The 24,853-nt window shown below is 45.2% G+C and overlaps 1 protein-coding gene across 1 annotated transcript in view; it reads left to right on the top strand.

The window, feature by feature from the left end:
* Positions 1–24,853, top strand: part of LOC130113901 (diacylglycerol kinase zeta-like) — a 132,246-nt gene continuing 107,393 nt past the window's right edge. The window contains exons 1-4 of the mRNA XM_056281599.1: positions 1–38; positions 22,664–22,757; positions 24,439–24,534; positions 24,738–24,815. Coding sequence (XP_056137574.1) covers positions 25–38; positions 22,664–22,757; positions 24,439–24,534; positions 24,738–24,815 — 282 coding nt within the window. The 5' untranslated portion in view covers positions 1–24. The remainder of the gene's footprint in view (positions 39–22,663; positions 22,758–24,438; positions 24,535–24,737; positions 24,816–24,853) is intronic.

Below are 24,853 nucleotides of genomic sequence, written 5' to 3'. Positions count from 1 at the left end.
AGCAAAACCTTCAGTGGTCTGCGCATGTTCTGCAGGAGGTGAGTTTGCAAACTACTCACACACAGTACAGCGAGTGCCATAGCAGCTACTGCAAATCCATAATGTGTCCAAGTCCAACTGTCTGATTTACTAAGGCCAATGTCCTACTTTTAAAAACACAATCCTGAAGATCTTCACTTTAGTTTAACTGTTTGTCCTATGTAGGTGTTGGTAAGGTGAGTGGTACTGGACTCTATTCAGGATGAATGAGAGTCATCAGTGCTGTTGTGTCAGCGACTCCCCCACTGCCCAACAAACAAACCTGGTTGAACCCAAGTTTTACAGAGTTCCACAAATAAATACATGTAGTGGTCCTCCAGGCAGCCACCTTACCAAACATGTTTGCTGATGTGCACTCTTGGCCAAGGTTGGCTCTTACAAGAGGGACAAAAAATCAGTGTTAGTTATGAACTTTCAACAACTATTGGTAATGCATGCATTTGTTTCTAAAGTTTGTATTTATTTTAATTTATCGAAGATAATTGAGGTGCTTCATATTGTACTGACAATTTGACGCCGTTGAACTCTCCTGCTCTTCCCTCTTCAGTCCACAGCAGTGTATTCATCTTGACCTGCCTTCCACATGTAGCACTGCAGTCAGTGCTTCATCTCCTCAACCTCACTGACACTTATTGCCCTTGTCTGAAATGGAGAATAAAATTAGTTTCAAGATTAAATTAAGATTTCATTGCACTCAAACTATATTCAGATACAGTCACAGTTAGGTTAGAGAGCATCTGCTGGTCAGCAGACTCAGGGCCAATCACTGCACAGATTCAGTTGTGTGTCCGTTGACTGAGTTGGACATGCTGCAGCAGTGCTAACATGTTGCTTCCCTAAAGAGGAGGAGTTGTATTGTGTACATGCTGCAGCAGTGCTAACATGCTGGTTAGCTAAAGAGGAGGCGTTGTATTGTGTACATGCTGCAGCAGTGCTAACATGCTGGTTACCTAAAGAGGAGGAGTTGTATTGTGTACATGCTGCAGCTGAGCTAACATGCTGGTTACCTTAAGAGGAGGAGTTGTATTGTATACATGCTGCAGCAGTGCTAACATGCTGGTTACCTAAAGAGGAGGCGTTGTATTGTATACATGCTGCAGCAGTGCTAACATGCTGGTTACCTAAAGAGGAGGCGTTGTATTGTGTACATGCTGCAGCAGTGCTAACATGCTGGTTACCTAAAGAGGAGGAGTTGTATTGTGTACATGCTGCAGCAGTGCTAACATGCTGGTTACCTAAAGAGGAGGCGTTGTATTGTGTACATGCTGCAGCAGTGCTAACATGCTGGTTACCTAAAGAAGAGGCGTTGTATTGTGTACATGCTGCAGCAGTGCTAACATGCTGGTTACCTAAAGAGGAGGCGTTGTATTGTGTACATGCTGCAGCAGTGCTAACATGCTGGTTACCTAAAGAGGAGGCGTTGTATTGTGTACATGCTGCAGCAGTGCTAACATGCTGGTTACCTAAAGAAGAGGCGTTGTATTGTGTACATGCTGCAGCAGTGCTAACATGCTGGTTATCTAAAGAGGAGGCGTTGTATTGTGTACATGCTGCAGCAGTGCTAACATGCTGGTTACCTAAAGAGGAGGAGTTGTATTGTCCACATGCTGCAGCAGTGCTAACATGCTGGTTACCTAAAGAGGAGGAGTTGTATTGTCCACATGCTGCAGCAGTGCTAACATGTTGGTTACCTAAAGAGGAGGCGTTGTATTGTCCACATGCTGCAGCAGTGCTAACATGCTGCTTACCTAAAGAGGAGGAGTTGTATTGTGTACATGCTGCACCAGTGCTAACATGCTGGTTACCTAAAGAGGAGGAGTTGTATTGTGTACATGCTGCAGCAATGCTAACATGCTGGTTACCTAAAGAGGAGGAGTTGTATTGTGTACATGCTGCAGCAGTGCTAACATGCTGGTTACCTAAAGAGGAGGAGTTGTATTGTGTACATGCTGCAGCAGTGCTAACATGCTGGTTACCTAAAGAGGAGGAGTTGTATTGTGTACATGCTGCAGCAGTGCTAACATGCTGGTTACCTAAAGAGGAGGCGTTGTATTGTGTACATGCTGCAGCAGTGCTAACATGCTGGTTACCTAAAGAGGAGGAGTTGTATTATGTACATGCTGCGGCAGTGCTAACATGCTGCTTACCTAAAGAGGAGGAGTTGTATTATGTATACTAAACTATGCTTTCTTACCTTCATAAAAGTTTATTTATAATCAATGTAGAGGACATCACACATTAGCTGGTTTGACATAAGAGGGAACATTGCATATGTATTGTGTGTGTCAGATAAAACCAACAGAGACTGAGGGAAGCAAAAATAATAGGAGAACCTGTTAAAATCCCCCATAATGCTCCACAACAAACTGTATTTCAGTTCAGGACCATCACCGTTATTCTCAACCGACTGAGCACAGCGTAGAAAAGGACCAACACAACATCTCCATTTGACTGCTGGGCTTTGTGTGGCCACTGTGTGGTTGGCCAGGACAGAAAACACCCGTTTTCCATGTGTGGACAACCGGTTTCTTTCAGAGCTGGTTTTGACTACTGATATTGTAGCATTTCTTGGTGAGGTATTCTACTACATCTTCAAGACTGTGGCTTTAACATCCCCAAGAGTAACAATATCATAGCAATGTGGTCAGCACACAGGAAGTGGTAATTTGACTGCTGGTCTCTGCTGGTCTCTTCTGGGGTCTGCTGGTCTCTGCTGGGGTCTGCTGGTCTCGTCTGGTCTGCTGGTCTCTGCTGGGGTCTGCTGGTCTCTTCTGGTCTCTGCTGGGGTCTGCTGGTCTCTGCTGGGGTCTGCTGGTCTCTATTGGTCTGCTGATCTCTGCTGGGGTCTGCTGGTCTCTTTTGGTCTCTGCTGGGGTCTGCTAACTGCCTGAATTCCTTTTTTGACTCAGGACAAGTCCTGACGGAGTGTGTGATGCTGTGCAGCCTCTGTTCTGACGCTCCATCAGACGGAATCAGCATCTGTTTTCATCACATTGAGGAGGAGGCAGATGGATTGCTCTTATTAATACATTTTACACATTTCTCTACCTCGATATCTTAATTCTATTTGAATATTACTAGTGTTAGATGGTGGATATGGTATGTTGTAGTACATTTTAAAGTAATGTAAGCATATTCAAATGAGTCGGGTGATTACATGGTTACATTACCCCTAGTGAACCCCCCCCCCCGTCCTCTAATTATAGCTCCTATTAACAGACTAGCAGAGCAATTAATTTATAGCGGTCATTTTGGGATCTTCTGGGAAAAAGTTCTCCTTAGAAAAGACAATTCAGTCTGATGTCTCTAAGGAGAGCAGATGGAGTCAAGAAGGAGAGAGGACAGGTGTCCATCCATGGAGCTAGTTATTGGTCCTCCTTCTTTTTTGAAAAAGCCAATGGTTGAACTGACCCAGAGCTACAGCTGGTCTCCAACCTGGACCATATGTGATTATTGTGAACAGCAGAAGCCCAGTCAGAATTACCGTCTAACCTGTTTAGAGCAACAGACAGGATGAGCGCGCTGCACAAATCAACCTGACAGTTTCTGTTCGTCTCATGTGTTGACTACATGATGACACCATGCCTACATCAGGATGTTCCATGTGTTCAGTCAATATCTTGCCTTCACCACCGTTCAGTTTAAACCATCAGATTTTGTTTATTATAGAGTCCATTTCTCCTCTACTGTGTAAGAAGACACTTTATTATTTGTCATTGTATAGACATGCGGTGAATGTGTTCTCTGTATGTAACCATCCTATTGTATAGGAGCAGTGAGCAGCTGCAGCAGCTGGGGAACAACTCCACTTCTTCTTTCCACTGCCTTGCTCAGGGACACAGGCAAGAGTATTAACTCTATCATGTATGTCTTTTTGATGGTGGGAGGAAACCCACGCAGACACGGGGAGAACATGCAAACTCCACACAGAAGGACCTGGGATGGCCTGGGGTTCGAACCCAGGACCTTCTTGCTGTGAGGAACAGTGTAACCACTGGGACACCGTGCCGGCCACCAAATAAAAAAAAAAAGAGGAAAAAAATAGTTTCTGCAGTTGCGTTTGCTAACAGAGATTTTTGCACTACCTCTTACTACATGTCCAGCAGATGAGGTTAAGTAGTTTAAAGCCCGGATGAAAAGAGAACACACAAACTGTGTTTTATATCCACATCAAGACTAAAGTCCACAGGCAGACATCAGCAGTGCTGTCTGGTGTAAGAGGGAACCAGTAACCTGCCATGTGTCTGGATGACAAGCTCATCACTGACAGGCTGATGTAGTGGCTTCCACTGTCCAGATGTGCTGTGACGTGTAGCCAGTGTGTCCGTCTGTGGCCATGCTGCTAACACTTCCTGTTGACTAAACACCACTTTACTATAAAGTGTTAATGACTGAACACCACCTTAACATAATGTGTTGATGTCTAAACACCACTTTACTATAACGTGTTGATGACTGAACACCACTTTATCATAACGTGTTGATGACTGAACACCACTTTACTATAACGTGTTGATGACTGAACACCATTTTACCATAACGTGTTGATGACTGAACACCACCTTACTATAACGTGTTGATGACTGAACACCTCTTTACTATAACGTGTTGATGACTGGACTTTATTATAACGTGTTGATGGCTGGACTTTACTGTAACGTGTTGATGACTGGACTTTACTATAACGTGCTGATGACTGGACTTTACTATAACGTGTTGATGACTGGACTTTACTATAACGTGCTGATGACTGGACTTTACTATAACGTGTTGATGACTGAACACCTCTTTACTATAACGTGTTGATGACTGGACTTTATTATAACGTGTTGATGGCTGGACTTTACTGTAACGTGTTGATGACTGGACTTTACTATAACGTGCTGATGACTGGACTTTACTATAACGTGTTGATGACTGGACTTTACTATAACGTGCTGATGACTGGACTTTACTATAACGTGTTGATGACTGGACTTTACTATAACGTGTTGATGACTGAACACCTCTTTACTATAACGTGTTGATGACTGGACTTTATTATAATGTGTTGATGACTGGACTTTACTATAACGTGTTGATGACTGGACTTTACTATAACGTGTTGATGACTGGACTTTACTGTAACGTGTTGATGACTGGACTTTACTATAACGTGTTGATGACTGGACTTTACTATAACGTGTTGATGACTGGACTTTACTGTAACGTGCTGATGACTGGACTTTACTATAATGTGTTGATGACTAGACTTTACTGTAACGTGTTGATGACTGGACTTTACTATAACGTGTTGATGACTGGACTTTACTATAACGTGCTGATGACTGGACTTTACTATAACGTGTTGATGACTGGACTTTACTATAAAGTGCTGATGACTGGACTTTACTATAACGTGCTGATGACTGGACTTTACTATAACGTGCCGATGACTGGACTTTACTGTAACGTGCTGATGACTGGACTTTACTATAACGTGTTGATGACTGGACTTTACTATAACGTGCTGATGACTGGACTTTACTATAACGTGCTGATGACTGGACTTTACTATAACGTGTTGATGACTGGACTTTACTATAACGTGTTGATGACTGAACTTTACTATAACGTGTTGATGACTGGACTTTACTATAAAGTGCTGATGACTGGACTTTACTATAACGTGTTGATGACTGGACTTTACTATAACGTGTTGATGACTGGACTTTACTATAAAGTGCTGATGACTGGACTTTACTATAACGTGTTGATGACTGGACTTTACTATAACGTGCTGATGACTGGACTTTACTATAATGTGCTGATGACTGGACTTTACTATAACGTGCTGATGACTGGACTTTACTATAACGTGCTGATGACTGGACTTTACTATAACGTGTTGATGACTGGACTTTACTATAACGTGTTGATGACTGGACTTTACTATAACGTGCTGATGACTGGACTTTACTATAACGTGTTGATGACTGGACTTTACTATAACGTGCTCATGACTGGACTTTACTGTATTGGGTTGATGACTAGACTTTACTATAACGTGTTGATGACTGGACTTTACTATAACGTGCTGATGACTGGACTTTACTGTATTGGGTTGATGACTAGACTTTACTATAACGTGTTGATGACTGGACTTTACTATAACGTGCTGATGACTGGACTTTACTATAACGTGTTGATGACTGGACTTTACTATAATGTGTTGATGACTGGACTTTATTATAACGTGTTGATGACTGGACTTTACTATACCGTGTTGATGACTGGACTTTACTATAACGTGTTGATGACTGGACTTTACTATAACGTGCTGATGACTGGACTTTACTATAACGTGTTGATGACTGGACTTTACTATACCGTGTTGATGACTGGACTTTACTATAACGTGTTGATGACTGGACTTTACTATAACGTGTTGATGACTGGACTTTACTATAACGTGTTGATGACTGGACTTTACTGTATTGGGTTGATGACTAGACTTTACTATAACGTGTTGATGACTGGACTTTACTATAACGTGCTGATGACTGGACTTTACTGTATTGGGTTGATGACTAGACTTTACTATAACGTGTTGATGACTGGACTTTACTGTAACGTGCTGATGACTGGACTTTACTATAACGTGTTGATGACTGGACTTTACTATAATGTGTTGATGACTGGACTTTATTATAACGTGTTGATGACTGGACTTTACTATAACGTGTTGATGACTGGACTTTACTATAACGTGTTGATGACTGGACTTTACTATAACGTGTTGATGACTGGACTTTACTATAACGTGCTGATGACTGGACTTTACTATAACGTGTTGATGACTGGACTTTACTATAACGTGTTTATGACTGGACTTTACTATAACGTGCTGATGACTGGACTTTACTATAACGTGTTGATGACTGGACTTTACTATAATGTGTTGATGACTAGACTTTATTATAACATGTTGATGACTGGACTTTACTATAACGTGTTGATGGCTGGACTTTACTGTAACGTGCTGATGACTGGACTTTACTATAACGTGTTGATGACTGGACTTTACTGTAACGTGCTGATGACTGGACTTTACTATAACGTGTTGATGACTGGACTTTGCTATAACGTGTTGATGACTGGACTTTACTATAACGTGTTGATGACTGGACTTTACTATAACGTGCTGATGACTGGACTTTACTATAACGTGTTGATGACTGGACTTTACTATAACGTGTTTATGACTGGACTTTACTATAACGTGCTGATGACTGGACTTTACTATAACGTGTTGATGACTGGACTTTACTATAATGTGTTGATGACTAGAGTTTATTATAACGTGTTGATGACCGGACTTTACTATAACGTGTTGATGGCTGGACTTTACTGTAACGTGCTGATGACTGGACTTTACTATAACGTGTTGATGACTGGACTTTACTATAAAGTGCTGATGACTGGACTTTACTATAACGTGTTGATGACTGGACTTTACTATAACGTGTTTATGACTAGACTTTACTATAACGTGCTGATGACTGGACTTTACTATAATGTGTTAATGACTGGACTTTACTATAACGTGCTGATGACTGGACTTTACTATAACGTGTTGATGACTGGACTTTACTATAACGTGTTGATGACTGGACTTTACTATAATGTGTTGATGACTGGACTTTATTATAACGTGTTGATGACTGGACTTTACTATAACGTGTTGATGACTGGACTTTACTATAACGTGTTGATGACTGGACTTTACTATAAAGTGCTGATGACTGGACTTTACTATAACGTGCTGATGACTGGACTTTACTATAACGTGTTGATGACTGGACTTTACTATAAAGTGCTGATGACTGGACTTTACTATAACGTGCTGATGACTGGACTTTACTATAACGTGTTGATGACTGGACTTTACTATAACGTGTTGATGACTGGACTTTACTGTATTGGGTTGATGACTAGACTTTACTATAACGTGTTGATGACTGGACTTTACTATAACGTGCTGATGACTGGACTTTACTGTATTGGGTTGATGACTGGACTTTACTATAACGTGTTGATGACTGGACTTTACTATAATGTGTTGATGACTGGACTTTACTATAATGTGTTGATGACTGGACTTTATTATAACGTGTTGATGACTGGACTTTACTATACCGTGTTGATGACTGGACTTTACTATAACGTGTTGATGACTGGACTTTACTATAACGTGTTGATGACTGGACTTTACTATAACGTGTTGATGACTGGACTTTACTATAACGTGTTGATGACTGGACTTTACTATAACGTGTTGATGACTGGACTTTACTATAACGTGTTGATGACTGGACTTTACTATAACGTGTTGATGACTGGAATTTACTATAATGTGTTGATGACTGGACTTTACTATAACGTGCTGATGACTGGACTTTACTATAACGTGTTGATGACTGGACTTTACTGTATTGGGTTGATGACTGAACTTTACTATAACCTGCTGATGACAGTGACGTTTGAGCTTTGCTGAATAGAAACACATTCTATTGTGTTATTTCTATTATTTTGTATTTTATTACATTTTGTGAGTCTGCGCACATGTGCGTGCATGTGTGTATGTGTGTGCGCATGTGTGTACGTGTATGTGTGCATGTGTATATGTGTGCATGTGTTTGTGCATATGTGCGTGTGTTTGTGTGTGTGTGTGCATATGTGTGTGCGTGTGTGTGCGTGCATGTGTGCGCTCGTGTATCTGTGCATATGCGTGTATGCATGTGTGTATGTGTATGCATGTGTGTATGTGTGTATGTGTGCATGTGTGTGTGTGTTTGTGTGCATGTGTGTGTGCATGTGTGTATGTGTGTGCATGTTTGTGTATGTGTGCATGTGTGTATATGTGTGCATGTGTGTTTGTGTGCATGTGTGTGTGCGTGCATGTGTGTATGTGTGTGTGTGTGTTTGTGTGTGTGTGAGAGAGAGAGAGAGAGAGAGAGAGAGAGAGAGAGAGAGAGAGAGAGAGAGAGAGAGAGAGAGAGAGAGAGAGAGAGAGAGAGAGAGAGAGAGAGAGAGGGCACACTGAGCAGTGGTGCAGCCAGGACCCAGGGATTACGCAGACCCATTTCCTTGGCTATCTTTGTCCCTTCACTGTCCTGTTTCTATTAATAGTCTGGCCCACGAGGTGACCATGGCTCTTGGGGAGCAAGAGAAGATTAGAGAAGAAGGAGAAGAGAGGAGCTGTCCAGACCTCCGAGTGTCGGGCAGATTCTGTCCTGCAGAAAACACGGTCTTTTATTTGCCTGACGTACGGCAGAGATTCAGTGAGGAGAGGTTGCTGAGAGCTGGCAAGAAAAACAACAACTACAACAACAATGAGGTCGCAGCGATTAGTAGTGAGAGAGAGAGAATGGAACCACTTTTCCAAACAGAAGTAGGGACCTCATAACACCTCATACATGACATAACAACAGAAATAGGGACATCATAACACCTCAATATGACACAACAACAGAAATAGGGACCTCATAACTCCTCATACATGACATAACAAACAGAAGTAGGGACCTCATAACACCTCATCCATGACATAACAAACAGAAGTAGGGAGCATCATAACACCTCATACATGACATAACAAACAGAAGTAGGGACCTCATAACACCTCATGCATGACATAACAAACAGAAGTAGGGAGCATCATAACACCTTATACATGACATAAACAGAAATAGGGACATCATAACTCCTCATACATGACATAACAAACAGAAGTAGGGAGCATCATAACATCTCATACATGACATAACAGAAATAGGGACATCATAACACCTCATACATGACATAACAAACAGAAGTAGGGAGCATAACGGGTGTGGGCTGGGGGGCGGCAGGGGAGCTGTTCTACGGGGGGGGTTCCCTCCACCCCCTCCCCACGCCCCGGAGATTAGGGTTAGGGTGATGTAATGTCCGTAGACGCCTTGTCTTACTGACATAAGAATAATTCAAGAACGAGCCGACTTCGTAGGTTCTTAACTGTGTAGCTTTTACTAGCGTTCATCCGACATACAACCTTCATAACATGCGCGTCTCACTTCCTGTATACGTCACACGCACTGCACGTACACCCGTGAGTAGGTCAAGTTAAACACGTGACCTTTCATTCATTACATCTCCCCCTCTAAGATGATTTTCTAACCTGTATATCACCCCCCTTTTCACAAAAAATAAAAAATCCCCCACAATACACAAGTCCATACGCCTCACAAATCCAGCCGGATTGCAGGCTTGCTCACCCTGCCAGAGCGAGTAACATATGGTGTGGAAGTTGGCATTTCTGCTGCTCGGGACTCCCCCGTGTTTCCACTCTCCCCTGGAGTGACATGGTCAGGATCCCTGCTGACAAAGGTGAGTGTTTTGGGTGTGGCCAACAGGTGGCGCCTGTTCCTTCTGTAATGTTCACCTTGAGCTGTCTCCACTATGTAGGATCTGGGAGTGGAGCTCTGACTGTGAACTACTGCTGGCATTGTCCATGTTTTCTGTCCATCAGGTTTGGTGAGTACTGCGTCACCTGAGTTCAGTGGGCGCAGTGTCCGCACGCCGTTCCTGCGGTTGTAGTAGAAAGCCTGCCTCGATTTGGCTGCGGCGTCAGCGGTTTTGATCAGTTCCTCTTTAGGCCAGGCCGGTTTCAGGTTATGCTGCAATGTGGGTAAGGTGGTTCTGAGTCTCCTACCCATGAGCAATTCCGCTGGACTGGCTCCAGTGGAAGAAGAGGGTGTAGCTCTGTATGTCAACAGGGCGAGGAGAGGGTCTTCCTGCCTTAATATGCTTTTGGCTATCTGAACAGCCCTCTCTGCCTGTCCATTACTCTGGGGGTAGTGTGGGCTTGAAGTCACATGGATGAAATCATAATCCTCACTGAACCTCCTCATCTCTTCTGAAACTAGCTGTGGCCCATTATCACTAACTACAATTTCAGGGATACCAAAACGTGCAAATGTAGCCTTCAGCCTAGCTACAACCTGACTGCTAGTAGTTGTTGGTAGATTTAGAATCTCCAAAAACCTGGAATAATAGTCAGACACTATCAAGTAGTTTTGCTTTTTGTACTCACACAGGTCTATGCCAACTTTCTGCCATGGTCTGGGTGGGAGCTCACTTGACATTAAAGGCTCTTTTCTCTGTGTGTTCTTGTGTTCTCTGCAGAATTGACATTGCTGTATCTTTGTTGTAATGTGCTCTGTCATTTTGGGCCACCACACTGACTGGCTAGCTCTCTCTCTGCACTTAACTATCCCCTGGTGCCCGTCGTGTATTCTGTCTAAGATCACCTCCCTCATCTCTGTGGGAATGACGATACGACTGCCTCTGATGACTAAACCATCTACCTCAGATAACTCCCCTCTCACCTGATAAAAGTCTCTGACTGTCTCCGGCACTTTATCGACATACTCAGGCCAGCCGTGTCTGATGAAGCCCAACACTGTCTGGAGCTGCAGATCCCCATCCGTGCTCTGTTTTATCTCCTGCATCCTTTGAGGTGTGGCAGGCACCTGGCACACGATGGCATCAATGTGCGCTGCAACATCATCATGAGAAGCACCATCTCCGTAGCGCTGCTCTGGGCCTCTGGAGAGTGCATCAGCCACAGCTAAAGTTTTGCCTGGTGCGTATTCAGCCACTGCATTGAAACGCATCAGCCTCATTAACAGTCTCTGGCACCTAATGGGCACATTATCCAAGTCTTTGCTGTTCATGAGAGGCACTAGTGGTTTATGATCGGTGACAAGTCTGAAATTGTCAAGCCCAAACAAGTACTTCTCGAACCTTTCACATGCCCAGACGCTGGCTAAGCACTCTTTCTCGATCTGTGCGTACCTTGTCTCTGCGTCACTCAGCCGTCGGGAGCAGTAGGCCACGGGCTTCCAGTGTTCCCCGTGCTGCTGGAGCAGAACGCCTCCCAGCCCGTAGCTGCTGGCATCTGCTGACACCACCGTAGCCTTAGTGACGTCGTAAAAGGTGAGTACCGGGGCGGTGGCGAGTGCTGCTTTAAGGTCTTGGAATGCTGTGTTCTGTGCAGGTCCCCACAGCCACTCTGTCGTTGCTTTAAGCAGTCCATAAAGCGGCTGACCTACAGTGGACAGCTCTGGGACATATTTTGCCAAATAGTTCACCATCCCGAGGAACCTCTTGAGTTCCGTCACGTTCTGGGGCTGAGGAAAGTTCTCTATTCCGGCCACTTTGTCCGGGTCAGGTCTGATGCCTGCCTCGTTGATGATATGACCAAGGAAGCGGACTTGTTTCTGTTTGAACTTGCATTTCGCTTGGTTCAGTTTGAGACCTGCTGTTTCAATGACCCCCAGCGCTTCTGCTAGGCGCCGGTCATGGATTTCCTCAGTCTCTCCATGTATAAGGATGTCATCCATGTACACCTCTGTGCCCTCTAGCCCGGTCAGAGTTTCCGCCATCTTTCTCTGGAAAATCTCTGGAGCACTCGTTATACCAAATGGAAGGCGGCAGAAAGCATACCTCCCAAATGGGGTGATGAAAGTGGTGAGCCCCCTGCTGTCTTCATGCAAGGGGATCTGGTAAAACCCACTTGCTGCATCCAACGTTGTGAAGAACTTTGACCCTGCGAGCCTTGGCATTATTTCCTCCATAGTGGGCAGCACGTATTTCTCACGTTTCACCGCTCGATTCAGCCTCCTGAGGTCAGCGCAGCAGCGAACCTCTTTCTTGTTCGGTTTCAGCACCGGCACCATAGCGGCGCACCATTCTGTGGGCTGAGTCACTTTTTCAATAATGCCCTCATTTTCCATGCGCTGCAGTTCTTTCTTAACCAGTGGTACAAGTGGCAGTGGTATCCGTCTGGCTGTATGCACCGCGTATGGCTGGGCACCCTCCACCAGAGCTATTTTCACTGGGTCTGTTTTCAGCAGTCCACTTGAACCGAAAACTCCACTGACCTCATTCATCCGCTTCACTAGACCCATCTCCACTGCCTCTGGACGACTCAGCAGACAGCTGCCTCTCCCCTTGATCACATACACTGGAAAGGAGTATTGTTTCTCCTTGTATTTGGTTGTGGCTTGAAACTGTCCTATGCAGCTGATGTTTCCACCTGGGCTTATGAAGCATGTGTCAGGAGGTCCCAGTTTTATGTTTGGCTTCAGCTTTTTAAATGTCCCTTGGTTGATAACAGTAGCGTCAGCCCCCGTGTCAATTTTAAAGGTTATTGGTACATCACTTATTGTTAAACTAACAGTCCAATCTTCCTGACTGCTCTCTTTGCCAACTTCTCCCAGAAAGTACAGCTGTTTAACCTCTTCAGTGACTTCTCTCACCGCTTTAGAGTGACATACACGCTCCCAATGTCCCTTTTTATGACACTTGTTGCACTTACTGTTCGTTGCAGGACACTTCCGCTCATCGGTGTGCTGCGTCTTGCCGCACCTCCCGCATTCATCTACTTTGTTGGTTGCCGGACTGCCGCCACCATGACGCTGTCCGCCCTTTTTGTTTTGGCGTTCGTCCCGCCATCGGACAACATTGACGTTAGCCAGCAGGGCCTCTGGTTGGTTAGCTTGGAGGCTGAGCTGCTTTGTTATTGCCTCCGCCTGGCGCACTTGTTCAATGACTTTCACCAGAGTAAGGTCCGCTGTGAGCTGGAACTGACGGGAGAGCACCTTATCTTTTATGCCCACTACCAGACGATCTCTGATATGTTCATCCCTCTTGTCCCCAAACTCACAGTGTTCAGACAGCTCATACAATGTCCGGATGTACATCTCCGCTGTCTCTCCTGGCTGCTGGCTACGTTGATAGAAGCACGCCCTCTCATGTATGATGTTACGGCGGGGAATAAAGTAGTCATCGAACTTTTTCAGTACGATATCATAGTCCACTTTATCACCCTCCGCCGCGAAGTCAAACGAGCTGAATATCTTTTCAGCCTCGCCGCCCATTGCATAAATCAGCGAACTCACTTGAATCTCCCCGTCGTCTTTATCCAGCTTTGTCGCGAGCCTGAAGCGCGAAAACCGTTGTCTCCACTCCGGCCATTCAACGGGGCAGTCAAACTTGAATTCACTTGGCGGATTAAACTTCGGCATGACCGCTCGTGTTCAGATACACAGACTATTCTGACACCATGTAATGTCCGTAGACGCCTTGTCTTACTGACATAAGAATAATTCAAGAACGAGCCGACTTCGTAGGTTCTTAACTGTGTAGCTTTTACTAGCGTTCATCCGACATACAACCTTCATAACATGCGCGTCTCACTTCCTGTATACGTCACACGCACTGCACGTACACCCGTGAGTAGGTCAAGTTAAACACGTGACCTTTCATTCATTACAGGTGAGGGTGAGGGTTAGCGACGTGGTTACCTACGAAGATTTGTGCATGACTTTTCGTACGTTTTCCTACGACCAGGGAATGAGAACAGCCTGGTCTGTACAGGGCGACAGAATAGTGCCAAAAAGCACTCGCGCGATAAAACCTGCATTCGGGCGTCTTATGTTATTCACACACGTAGATATGATCTCTGTGCGCGCGCACTCAGAGGACACTGCTCCCCGAGCGAGGAAAAAGATGCTGCGAGCGAGGAGGAATCTATGACCAGCGCGCCAAACAACCGCTCGAAAATCACTCCGCGAAAATCACTCCGCGCTCTCCAAGTTGATTTCTGCTCGTGCGAAGTGGATTTCTGCTCTCTCGCTCGAAACTTTTGGCACAGTGGGGGAGGGACACAGGGGCGGTACTTGCTCTGCTGTGATTGGTCGTTTCTGAAGCGCGACATTTGATTGACAGCCCTCCTTTCATAAAGCCCGGGAAAGTGAACTCCCAGTCCCTGAAGAAGACGCCATTACCACTTCGTTTTCGAACTCCGCTGCTGAGCCGGCATTTTTTCAGGTAGGATAACCTGGATTGAATTCGATTGTTTGCAGTGAATGAAAATAGTGGCTTTAGTAGAGTTTCATGAAAATGTGTTTCTGAGAATTATGTTGTGTAGTGTAGTTAACTTAATTACCAGCATTAGTCTGCGTGCGTTCTATCTAGATGAAATTTTACACAAGCCTCTGTTTTCGTTCATCACAAATGCCCGAATTCAGCCAAGGGTTCATATCTACGTGTGTGAAATAATATAAGACGCCCGAATGCAGGTTTTATCGCCCGAGTGCTTTTTGGCACTATTCTGTCGCCATATTGGTCTCCTCGGTGCGGATGATGCCATCTCGCGAAGTCTCGCGGCGGGAACAACGTAGTCTCGCCGTTGCTGCGTAGTTTAGGCGGAAGAAGGGAGCATAATGGCGGGACGTCGTTTTGCACATGGCGACAGTACCCGCGGACATCCTGCTACGTTTCAGCCCTTGAGAGTATTGTGGGTAGGTTGAGTTAACCTCTAGATCCCTATCTAATATGATCTTTTGTCATTTTGAGTTTGGAGGACATTTTATATTGTATTGGTGTATAGAAGCGGATGATCCGCTGTGGCGAGCCCTGACGGGAGCGGCCGAAAGTAGTAGTAGTAGTAGTAGTAGTCGTAGTGTATACTGTAGTGTGTGTGTGTTTGCTGATATTGTGCGGACATGAGAGTCGGCTAAACTTTAATTGTTGGTTATAAAACAACCTTTGAATGAGTTGAAACCTCTTAATTCACCAGTAAAAGAAGTTGAACTGAATGTCATCGTGGTGATTGGGGGAGGAGTTATCTGTCTGTCGGCTCATGCAGGGCGCATGAGGGTGACGGAGCAACAGTCAAACATCAGCTTCTCATCCACACGTTCACCGTCTTCCTTAGTTTGCCGCCATGCTCGTCATCCCGCCGTAGTCACACAAGTCCCGCCCTCTGCCATCGTTCCTCTCCTTCCAATAGGCCCACAGTTCCTGACAGTCACTGATCAGCCGATGAAGTGCCCACCCATCACCAGAGGCAATTCAACCCTCTGCAAGCCAGCCAGTCAGTCCCACACACAGAGCCAGTTATGTGTTCCGTGTTAATTCTCCACCTCAGGTTGTTGCTGATGTATGCTCCAAGGAATTTAAGAGTCGGTGGTGGTGATGGGGTCTCCGTTGATTTGTATGGGTGTTTTAGGATTCGGCATGCATGCAGAAGGTCGTTGTTTGCGCACCAAGTGACAGCTTGGTGTACTGCAGTGCGGTACTGGGTTTCATCATTGTTGGAGATGAGACCTACAATGGTTGTGTCGTCTGCATATTTTAACAATTTCACAGAACTATCCATGGATGTAAAGTGGGTGGTGTAAAGTGAGAAGGGCTGGAGGGTGGGACACAGTCCTGAGGAGCACCTGTAATGAGGGTAAGAGGGTGTGAGGTTAGGTTGTTAACCTTCACCCTCTGTGGTCTGTTCCAAAGGAAGCTCTGGATCCAGTGGCATATGGCTGTTCATATTATGGTAAAGTGTTTGAGTGGAGTGATGGAGTTGAAGGCAGAACTAAACTCTAAGAACATCATAAAAGATATTACACACCCTGGACACCATCTGTTTCACTCCCTCCCATCAGGTAGGCACTTCAGATCAATCCGCACACATACAGAGACACTTTTTCCCAAAAGCTGTGGCGCTGATGAACTCGGACATCTCTGCCATTCTGTGTGTGACATTGTTGTGTAAGAAGTGGGGTTGTTGTGAAGCGTCTACTGTGTTGGTGTAGTGTTGTGTGTCTGTCACGTCTCACTATCAACCTTCACCGCTGGCTAGCAGAAATGTGAACAGGAGAGCCAAGCACGTAAGTCTCCTTGCCAGTACATAGCCTCTCCAACAGCAAGTCCTATGTAGCGTCTCCTCGTGGCGAGACACGATAACTGGGTACACCTTGGACCCTGGCTGAACTACAAGGGACTCGGAGGAGGTCTGGCCCCTAGACGTGCGGTACGCAGGCCCACTGGTGTGTGGTTATTCCTTGATGCCCACGAACCAGCCCCAGCTATGGGTTAGACAGTGCCACCTAGTGGATACCTCGGGAGAAAAATAGGCTAGGGGAGTAAACCCCTACACAACATCAACGTCCACTGCTGTTGTGTTTTGTTTTTCTTGTCCTTTTGTATGTGTTTAAGTGGGTGAGTACTGCTGGTGTTGTGTATGGCTCTCTCTTGCTCCTCTATCATATATATGTCAGTTTATGCTGATGACATTACTGTTTGTCAGAAACTAGAGAGATGTGGTTTCTTGCTTTTCATTTGAGCTTTTTGTTATGGGTTGAAATACCCATGCTGAAATACCCCTAATAAGTATTCTCAAATACCCCTAATAACAAGTATTCTCAAATACCTCTAATAACAAGCATGAGTTTAAATACTTGGGATCAACTGTCCAAAGTAACGGGGAGTGCAGAAGAGAGGTGAAGGAGAGAGTGCAGGCAGGGTGGAGTGGGTGGAGAAGAGTGTCAGGAGTGATTTGTGACAAGAAGGGTACCAGCAAGAGTTAAAGGGAAGGTTTACAAGATTGTGAGACCAGCTATGTTATGGTTTGGAGACAGTGGCACTGATGAAAAGACAGGAGGTGGAGCTGGAGGTGGCAGAGGTGAAGATGATAAGATTTTCATTGGGAGTGATGAAGAAGGACAGGATTAGGAACGAGTATATTAGAGGGACAGCTCGGGTTGGACGGTTGGGAGACAAAGCAAGAGAGACGAGACTGAGATGGTTGGGACATGTGTGGAGGAGACATGCTTGATGTGGAGGACAGATGCTGGGTATGAGCAGAGCTGCTCTCATACCACTCCATCCTTATGGGATACAGAGATGTTGTCTTTCTTTATGATAATGCTTTATGATTTGTAGTGTTTTCTATAGTGCGTATGGTGTAGCTGATGCTCAAATTCGATAGAATTCAGTGGAGGTGGGTGTAACGGAGTTAAAAAATGCTCTTAATTAATGTCTTTATTTCCAAACAGTATTTTTGAACTTATTTATCATTTAAAAACTCTGTTAAGTATTTGTGAATTTTATTTTATTGAGTTATTTTAATTCACGGTTATTAATATTTCCTGCAGAAATGATGCTACTTCATGTCACTCCTTCTGTACTGCCTGTGCTTCCGCAGCTTCCGCCTTCCCCTCACAGTATGTCTTGCAGTGATGAGCAGCAGAGGTGCAGAAGCGATACTGAAAATTTGTGTTTGTCTTCTGCAGAGCCAATAAATGCTGAAAAACTGTCGTTGAGAGTTGCCTCCCTCTGTGCCCTGTCCACATGCCTTACACCAGCTTACTGACCTGTCCACATGCCTTAAAACAGCTTACTGAACTGTGCACATGCCTCACACCAGCTTACTGACCTGTCCACATGCCTTACACCAGCTTACTGAACTGTCCACATGCCTTACACCAGCTCACTGACCTGTCCACCTGCCTTACACCAGCTTACTGACCTGTCCACATGCCTTACAACAGCTTACTGAACTGTGCACATGCCTCACACCAGCTTACTGACCTGTCCACATGCCTAACACCAGCTTACTGACCTGTCCACATGCCTTACACCAGCTTACTGACCTGTCCACATGCCTTACACCAGCTTACTAAACTATCCACATGCCTTACACCAGCTTACTGACCTGTCCACATGCCTCACCACAGCTTACTGACCTATCCACATGCCTTACACCAGCTTACTGACCTGTCCACATGCCTCACCACAGCTTACTGACCTGTCCACATGCCTTGCACCAGCTCACTGACCTGTCCACATGCCTTGCACCAGCTCACTGACCTGTCCACATGCCTTACACCAGCTCACTGAACTGTCCACATGCCTTACACCAGCTTACTAAACTATCCACATGCCTTACACCAGCTCACTGTCCTGTCGCCTTACACCAGCTCACTGAACTGTCCACGTGTCTTACACCAGCTTACTGAACTGTCCACATGCCTTACACCAGCTCACTGACCCGTCCACATGCCTTACACCATCTCACTGACCTGTCCACATGCCTTACACCAGGTCACTGTCCTGTCGCCTGACACCAGCTTACTGAACTGTCCACGTGTCTTACACCAGCTTACTGAACTGTCCACATGCCTTAGACCAACTTACTGAACTGTCCACGTGCCTTACACCAGCTCACTGACCTGTCCACATGCCTTACACCAGCTTACTGAACTGTCCACATGCCTTACACCAGCTCACTGACCTGTCGCCTTACACCAGCTCACTGAACTGTCCACGTGTCTTACACCAGCTTACTGAACTATCCACATGCCTTACACCAGCTTACTGAACTGTGCACATGCCTTACACCAGCTTACTGAACTGTCCACGTGCCTTACACCAGCTCACTGACCTGTCGCCTTACACCAGCTTACTGAACTGTCCACGTGTCTTACACCAGCTTACTGAACTGTCCACATGCCTTACACCAGCTTACTGAACTGTGCACATGCCTTACACCAGCTCACTGACCTGTCCACGTGCCTCACACCAGCTCACTGACCTGTCCACATGCCTTACACCAGCTTACTGAACTGTCCACGTGCCTTACACCAGCTTACTGAACTTTCCACGTGCCTTATACCAGCTTACTGACCTGTCCACATGCCTTACACCAGCTCACTGACTTGTCCACATGCCTTACACCAGCTCATTGACCTGTCCACATGCTTTACACCAGCTCACTGACCTGTCCACATGTCTTACGCCAGCTCACTGACCTGTCCACATGCCTTACACCAGCTTACTGAACTGTCCACATGCCTTACACCAGCTCACTGTCCTGTCCACATGTCTTACACCAGCTCACTGACCTGTCCACATGCCTTACACCATCTCACTGTCCTGTCCACATGCCTTACACCAGCTCACTGACCTGTCCACATGCCTTACACCAGCTTACTGAACTGTCCACATGCCTTACACCAGCTCACTGAACTGTCCACATGCCTTACACCAGCTCACTGTCCTGTCCACATGCCTTACACCAGCTCACTGTCCTGTCCACATGCCTTACACCAGCTCACTGTCCTGTCCACATGCCTTACACCAGCTCACTGTCCTGTCCACATGCCTTACACCAGCTCACTGAACAAGTTTCCTGAATAAAGTCAGGTTTGGCACATATAGAAGGCTAGATGTATGAATAACATCTTATGTTTTATGTTAATGTTATGCAATGTTTTATGTTAATGTTATGTTTTATGTTAATGTTGTGCTATGGTATGTTATGTTGTGTTTTATGTTAATGTTATGCTATGTTATGTTTTATGTTTTATGGTTATGTTATGTTTTATATTAATTTCATGTTAATGCTATGCTATGTTGTGTTTTATGTTATATTATGTGTTGTTTTATGTTAATGTTATGTTATGTTATATGTGATGCTGTTATGTTAAGCTGTTGTTATGCTATACGTTATATGTTATGTTTTGTTTTGTGTTAATGTTATGTTATGTTATATGTTATGCTAATATTATGTTATTTTAATGTTATTTTATGTTAATGTTATGTTATATGTTATGTTATGTTTTATGCCAATGTTATGCTATGCTATGTTATGTTACGTTATGTTATATTATGACTGACCTTTTATATCATTCAACTGCTCTACTACTACTACTACTGTTATTTTCGGCTGCTCCCATTAGGGGTCACCACAGTGGGTCATCTGTTTCCATCTCTTCCTGTCCTCTGCATCTTCCTCTGTCACACCAGCCACCTGCATGTCCTCTCTCACCACATCCATAAACCTCCTCTTTGGCCTTCTTCTTTTCTAGTTCAGAAGGTGGCTCTTCCCCTCCATCAAACATGGACATTTCTTCCACCGTCACTTTAACAGGAAACATGTTGGTCTTGGGATGAATGAAGAGGCTAAATCCTGCCACTAATGGAGACCCAGCATGGCCATCCCAACCAGCAAGGCCCAGCGGAAGTCCAGCACAGGCCTCCCATCCTCAAGCCTTATCCAATGCCAGCACTCCAGCATGCAGGGAGGCCAGCTTTTTGCTGGTGGGTGCCCGGCAAAAGCAGTTAATCATAACAAGTGGACAGGACATGCCCGTCAGCACTCCAGCACCACCACACCGAGCCTCAACTCACGATTGGCTGTTTGCCCAAGGAAGGCAGGAAAGCTGTGTCACGTCGATACTCATCTCCTGTGGCCATCCATGCTCCTAGTCAGCCTCATTCAGATGGCAGAGGAAGGATTCAGGGCCCACATTTCTAGCTGGAGAGCAACAGGTGGAGGTGAGGGGTGGAGTCAGCAGCACCAGGAGGCGGTTTTGTTCTAGGAGCGACCAATCAGATAGAGATGATGATAGCAGCGACGGCTCCTACCTCTTTGCCTCCTCCAACAACAGGCAATCAGAAAGCAGACAGCTGTCAGAGCAGCAGCAAGCTGAGGCGGAAGCTGGCCCTTCCCCCACCTGCTCCCTGGCTCTGACCAAGACTCCCCAGCTGCCATCAACATGGAGGCCCTTCCTCCGGGCCCCAGACTGCCTTAGAAGAAACTCCTGCATTTTATCAGGAGAGTCTGCCTTCTTCCCTCGGTACATCCTCTCCAACCAGAGACAGATGAGAAGGATCTCCAGTATCTCTGAGACCGGAAGCACATGGCTAGGGAGGGGCACTCTACTCCCCAACTGCAAGAGCTCTGTGTACTCTCTCCACCAGCCAGCCCTCTACTGGGGCCCCAGCTCCTTCAGTCCCCTGAACACCCAGCAGTACTGGAGTGGCTTAATACTGTATGTAAATTCTCTATATGCTGCACACATGATAGGTGTGTTTGACCAGTAGTGAGAGATAGCATCATCCTATGTCTGACTGCTAGGCCATACATTATAGTCTGACATCTCATTTCCCATGAGCAACAAGATTTAATGCCATTAGGGACTGATGGGTGACCCCTGCTCTCTCTCCCTCACTCTCTTTTTCTAAATCTTCTAAGTATAATCCTAGAGCTACAATACACCTACATATTGGCTCCTGCTGGCAAACTAGTCATGTAAAGTATTTATTCACAGTGCAATAAAGAGAGATTCCAGAGTCAATACAAGCTCCTCCCTGGAGCTAGCTGATCAGTGTTGCTAGAAGCTCCTCCCTGGAGCTAGCTGGTTAGTGTTGCTAGAAGCTAATCCCTGGAGCTGGCTGGTTAGTGTTGCTACAAGCTCCTCCCTGGAGCTAGCTGATCAGTGTTGCTAGAAGCTCCTCCCTGGAGCTAGCTGGTTAGTGTTGCTAGAAGCTAATCCCTGGAGCTAGCTGGTTAGTGTTGCTACAAGCTCCTCCCTGGAGCTAGCTGATCAGTGTTGCTAGAAACAAGATCAAATAAGACATAATTTCAGCTGCACCACTCTTGCTGGGGTTGATATGTTTGTGTGTATGTGTGTTTGTATGTGGTCAGTCTTGATGCCTCAGCAGGTAACGACAATAGGCTTTAAGCTCCAAGGGGTCAGAAAGCATCCAGAATGCTTCACACTGTGTACATATTTTGTACACATGTTCAATATGTTGGTCCAGTTAGCTGAAACATGCCACTATCTTTTCTCTGTATTCTTATCCTTAAAATGGCACTCTTTAACACTGCTGTAGATAAGAAATAAGGTGTAAATGCATATTATAGCCCTTTAAAATTGCTCCTTTTGTTTTTTTCGTGTTTTTTTTTTTCCAGGAAGGCTGCTTCCAAAGCTGCTCTGCAGTCCGATGTTTCAACTGCTGGCAGGGCCGATCCACTCCGAGAGCCCAGCAGTACCATCGACTGGAGTGTGAGTCTCCTCAATCACTTTTCCTTTTCTGTCTGATGAGCAATGAATAACCATCTGACCGGCATTTAACTTTAAACAACAGCAGTGTAGCACCACAAAAGTACTTTGAAGGCTGATGAATGAAGAACATGAGAGAGAGAGAGGGTTGGATGACGTGGGGATAGTGAATCAGGAAGTGCAGTGGATTAGAAGGAGGAAGTGGGGGTAGCTATGAAGGGGATGACGAGTGGAAAGGCGGTTGGTCCAGATGACATACCTGTGGAGGCATGGAGATGTTTAGGAGAGATGGCAGTGGAGTTTTTAACTAGATTGTTTAACACAATCTTGGAAAGTGAGAGGATGCCTGAGGAGTGGAGAAGAAGCATACTGGTACCGATTTTCAAGAACAAGGGTTACGTGCAGAACTGTTGCAACTACAGAGGTATAAAGTTGATTAGCCACAGCATGAAGATATGGGAAAGAGTGATAGGAGCTAGGTTAAGAGGAGAGGTGGTGATCAGCGAGCACCAGTATGGTTTCATGCCGTGAAAGAGCACCACAGATGCGATGTTTGCTTTGAGAATGTTGATGGAGAAGTATAGAGAAGGTCAGGAGTTACATTGTGTCTTTGTGGATTTAGAGAAAGCATACGACAGGGTGCCGAGAGAGGAGGGATGAAGAAGGACAGGATTAGGAACGAGTAAATTAGAGGGACAGCTCAGGTTGGACGGTTTGGAGACAAAGCAAAAGGGACAAGATTGAGATGGCTTGGACATGTGTGAAAGAGAGATGCTGGGTATATTGGGAGAAGGATATTGGGATAGGCTCCAGCATCCCTGCAACCCTGAGCGCAGGATAAGCAGTTTGGACAATGGATGGATGGAGGGATGGATGCTGAATATGGAGCTGCAAGGGAAGAGGAAAAGAGGAAGGCCAAAGAGGAGGTTTATGGATGTGGTGAGGGAGGGCATGCAGGTGGCTGGTGTGACAGAGGAAGATGCAGAGGACAGGAAAAGATGGAAACAGATGATCTGCTGTGGCGCCCCCTAACGGGAGCAGTAGTAGTAGCAGTCATAGTAGTAGTAGTAGTGTAGTGTCACAAAAACATTTTATTTGAAGAATTGTGAATTTGCTGTACTGAAGGGTTTAAATCAGCCATATGCAGACATAATAACATGACTGATTGTTGCCGTTAGACCACTTAGATACTGAATAGATTTACTTTCTGCTCTCTCTCCTTCAGGACATTGACTAGATTTACTTTCTGCTCTCTCTCTCCTCAGGACACTGTATAAATTTACTTTCTACTCTCCTTCAGGACACTGAATAGATTTACTTTCTGCTCTCTCCTTCAGGACACTGAGTAGATTTACTTTCTGCTCTCTCTCCTTCAGGACACTGAATAAATTTACTTTCTACTCTCCTTCAGGACACTGAATAGATTTACTTTCTGCTCTCTCTCCTTCAGGACACTGAGTAGATTTACTTTCTGCTCTCTCTCTCCTTCAGGACACTGAATAGATTTACTTTCTGGCATCTCTCCTTCAGGAAACTGAATAGATTTACTTTCTGCTCTCTCTCCTTCAGGACACTGAATAGATTTACTTATTGCTCTCACTCCTTCAGGACACTGGATAGCTTTACTTTTTGCTCTTTCTCTTTCAGGACACTGAATAGATTTACTTTCTGTTCTCTCCTTCAGGACACTGCACAGTTTGGGGATCACATCTGGTTTGAGATCAGTGGCTCTGGAGACTTCTGTTATGTTGGAGAGCAGTGCTGCATCGCTAAAACGTTGGTGAGCTGGGTTAGACAGTCCTCTAGCGTCTTCAGTTTGGTCATGCTGGTGATGCTTCAACATCTAAGCAGCATTACAATAATTACATAACTTTATGAAATTACAAACTTTATGATGGAGCCAAATGACACAGCTACTACAGAACTATTAATAAAATATATAATACTTTTACTATATCGTCCAATTGTATGTCTTTCCCCCAGCAAAAGTCAGTGGCGAGGAAGAAATGTGGTGGTTGTCAGATATCTGTCCACATCATGTGTATGGAGCAGCTGGAGAAGGTAAGAGTTGGAGCAGCGATGCAGGAACAGCTTTACAC

This window comes from Lampris incognitus, chromosome 6 (assembly GCF_029633865.1).
Source record: "Lampris incognitus isolate fLamInc1 chromosome 6, fLamInc1.hap2, whole genome shotgun sequence".
In the NCBI taxonomy this organism is placed as follows: Eukaryota; Metazoa; Chordata; class Actinopteri; order Lampriformes; family Lampridae; genus Lampris; species Lampris incognitus.
The sequence above is the reverse complement of the archived record's forward strand: the minus strand, read 5'-3'. Positions and strand labels throughout refer to the sequence as shown.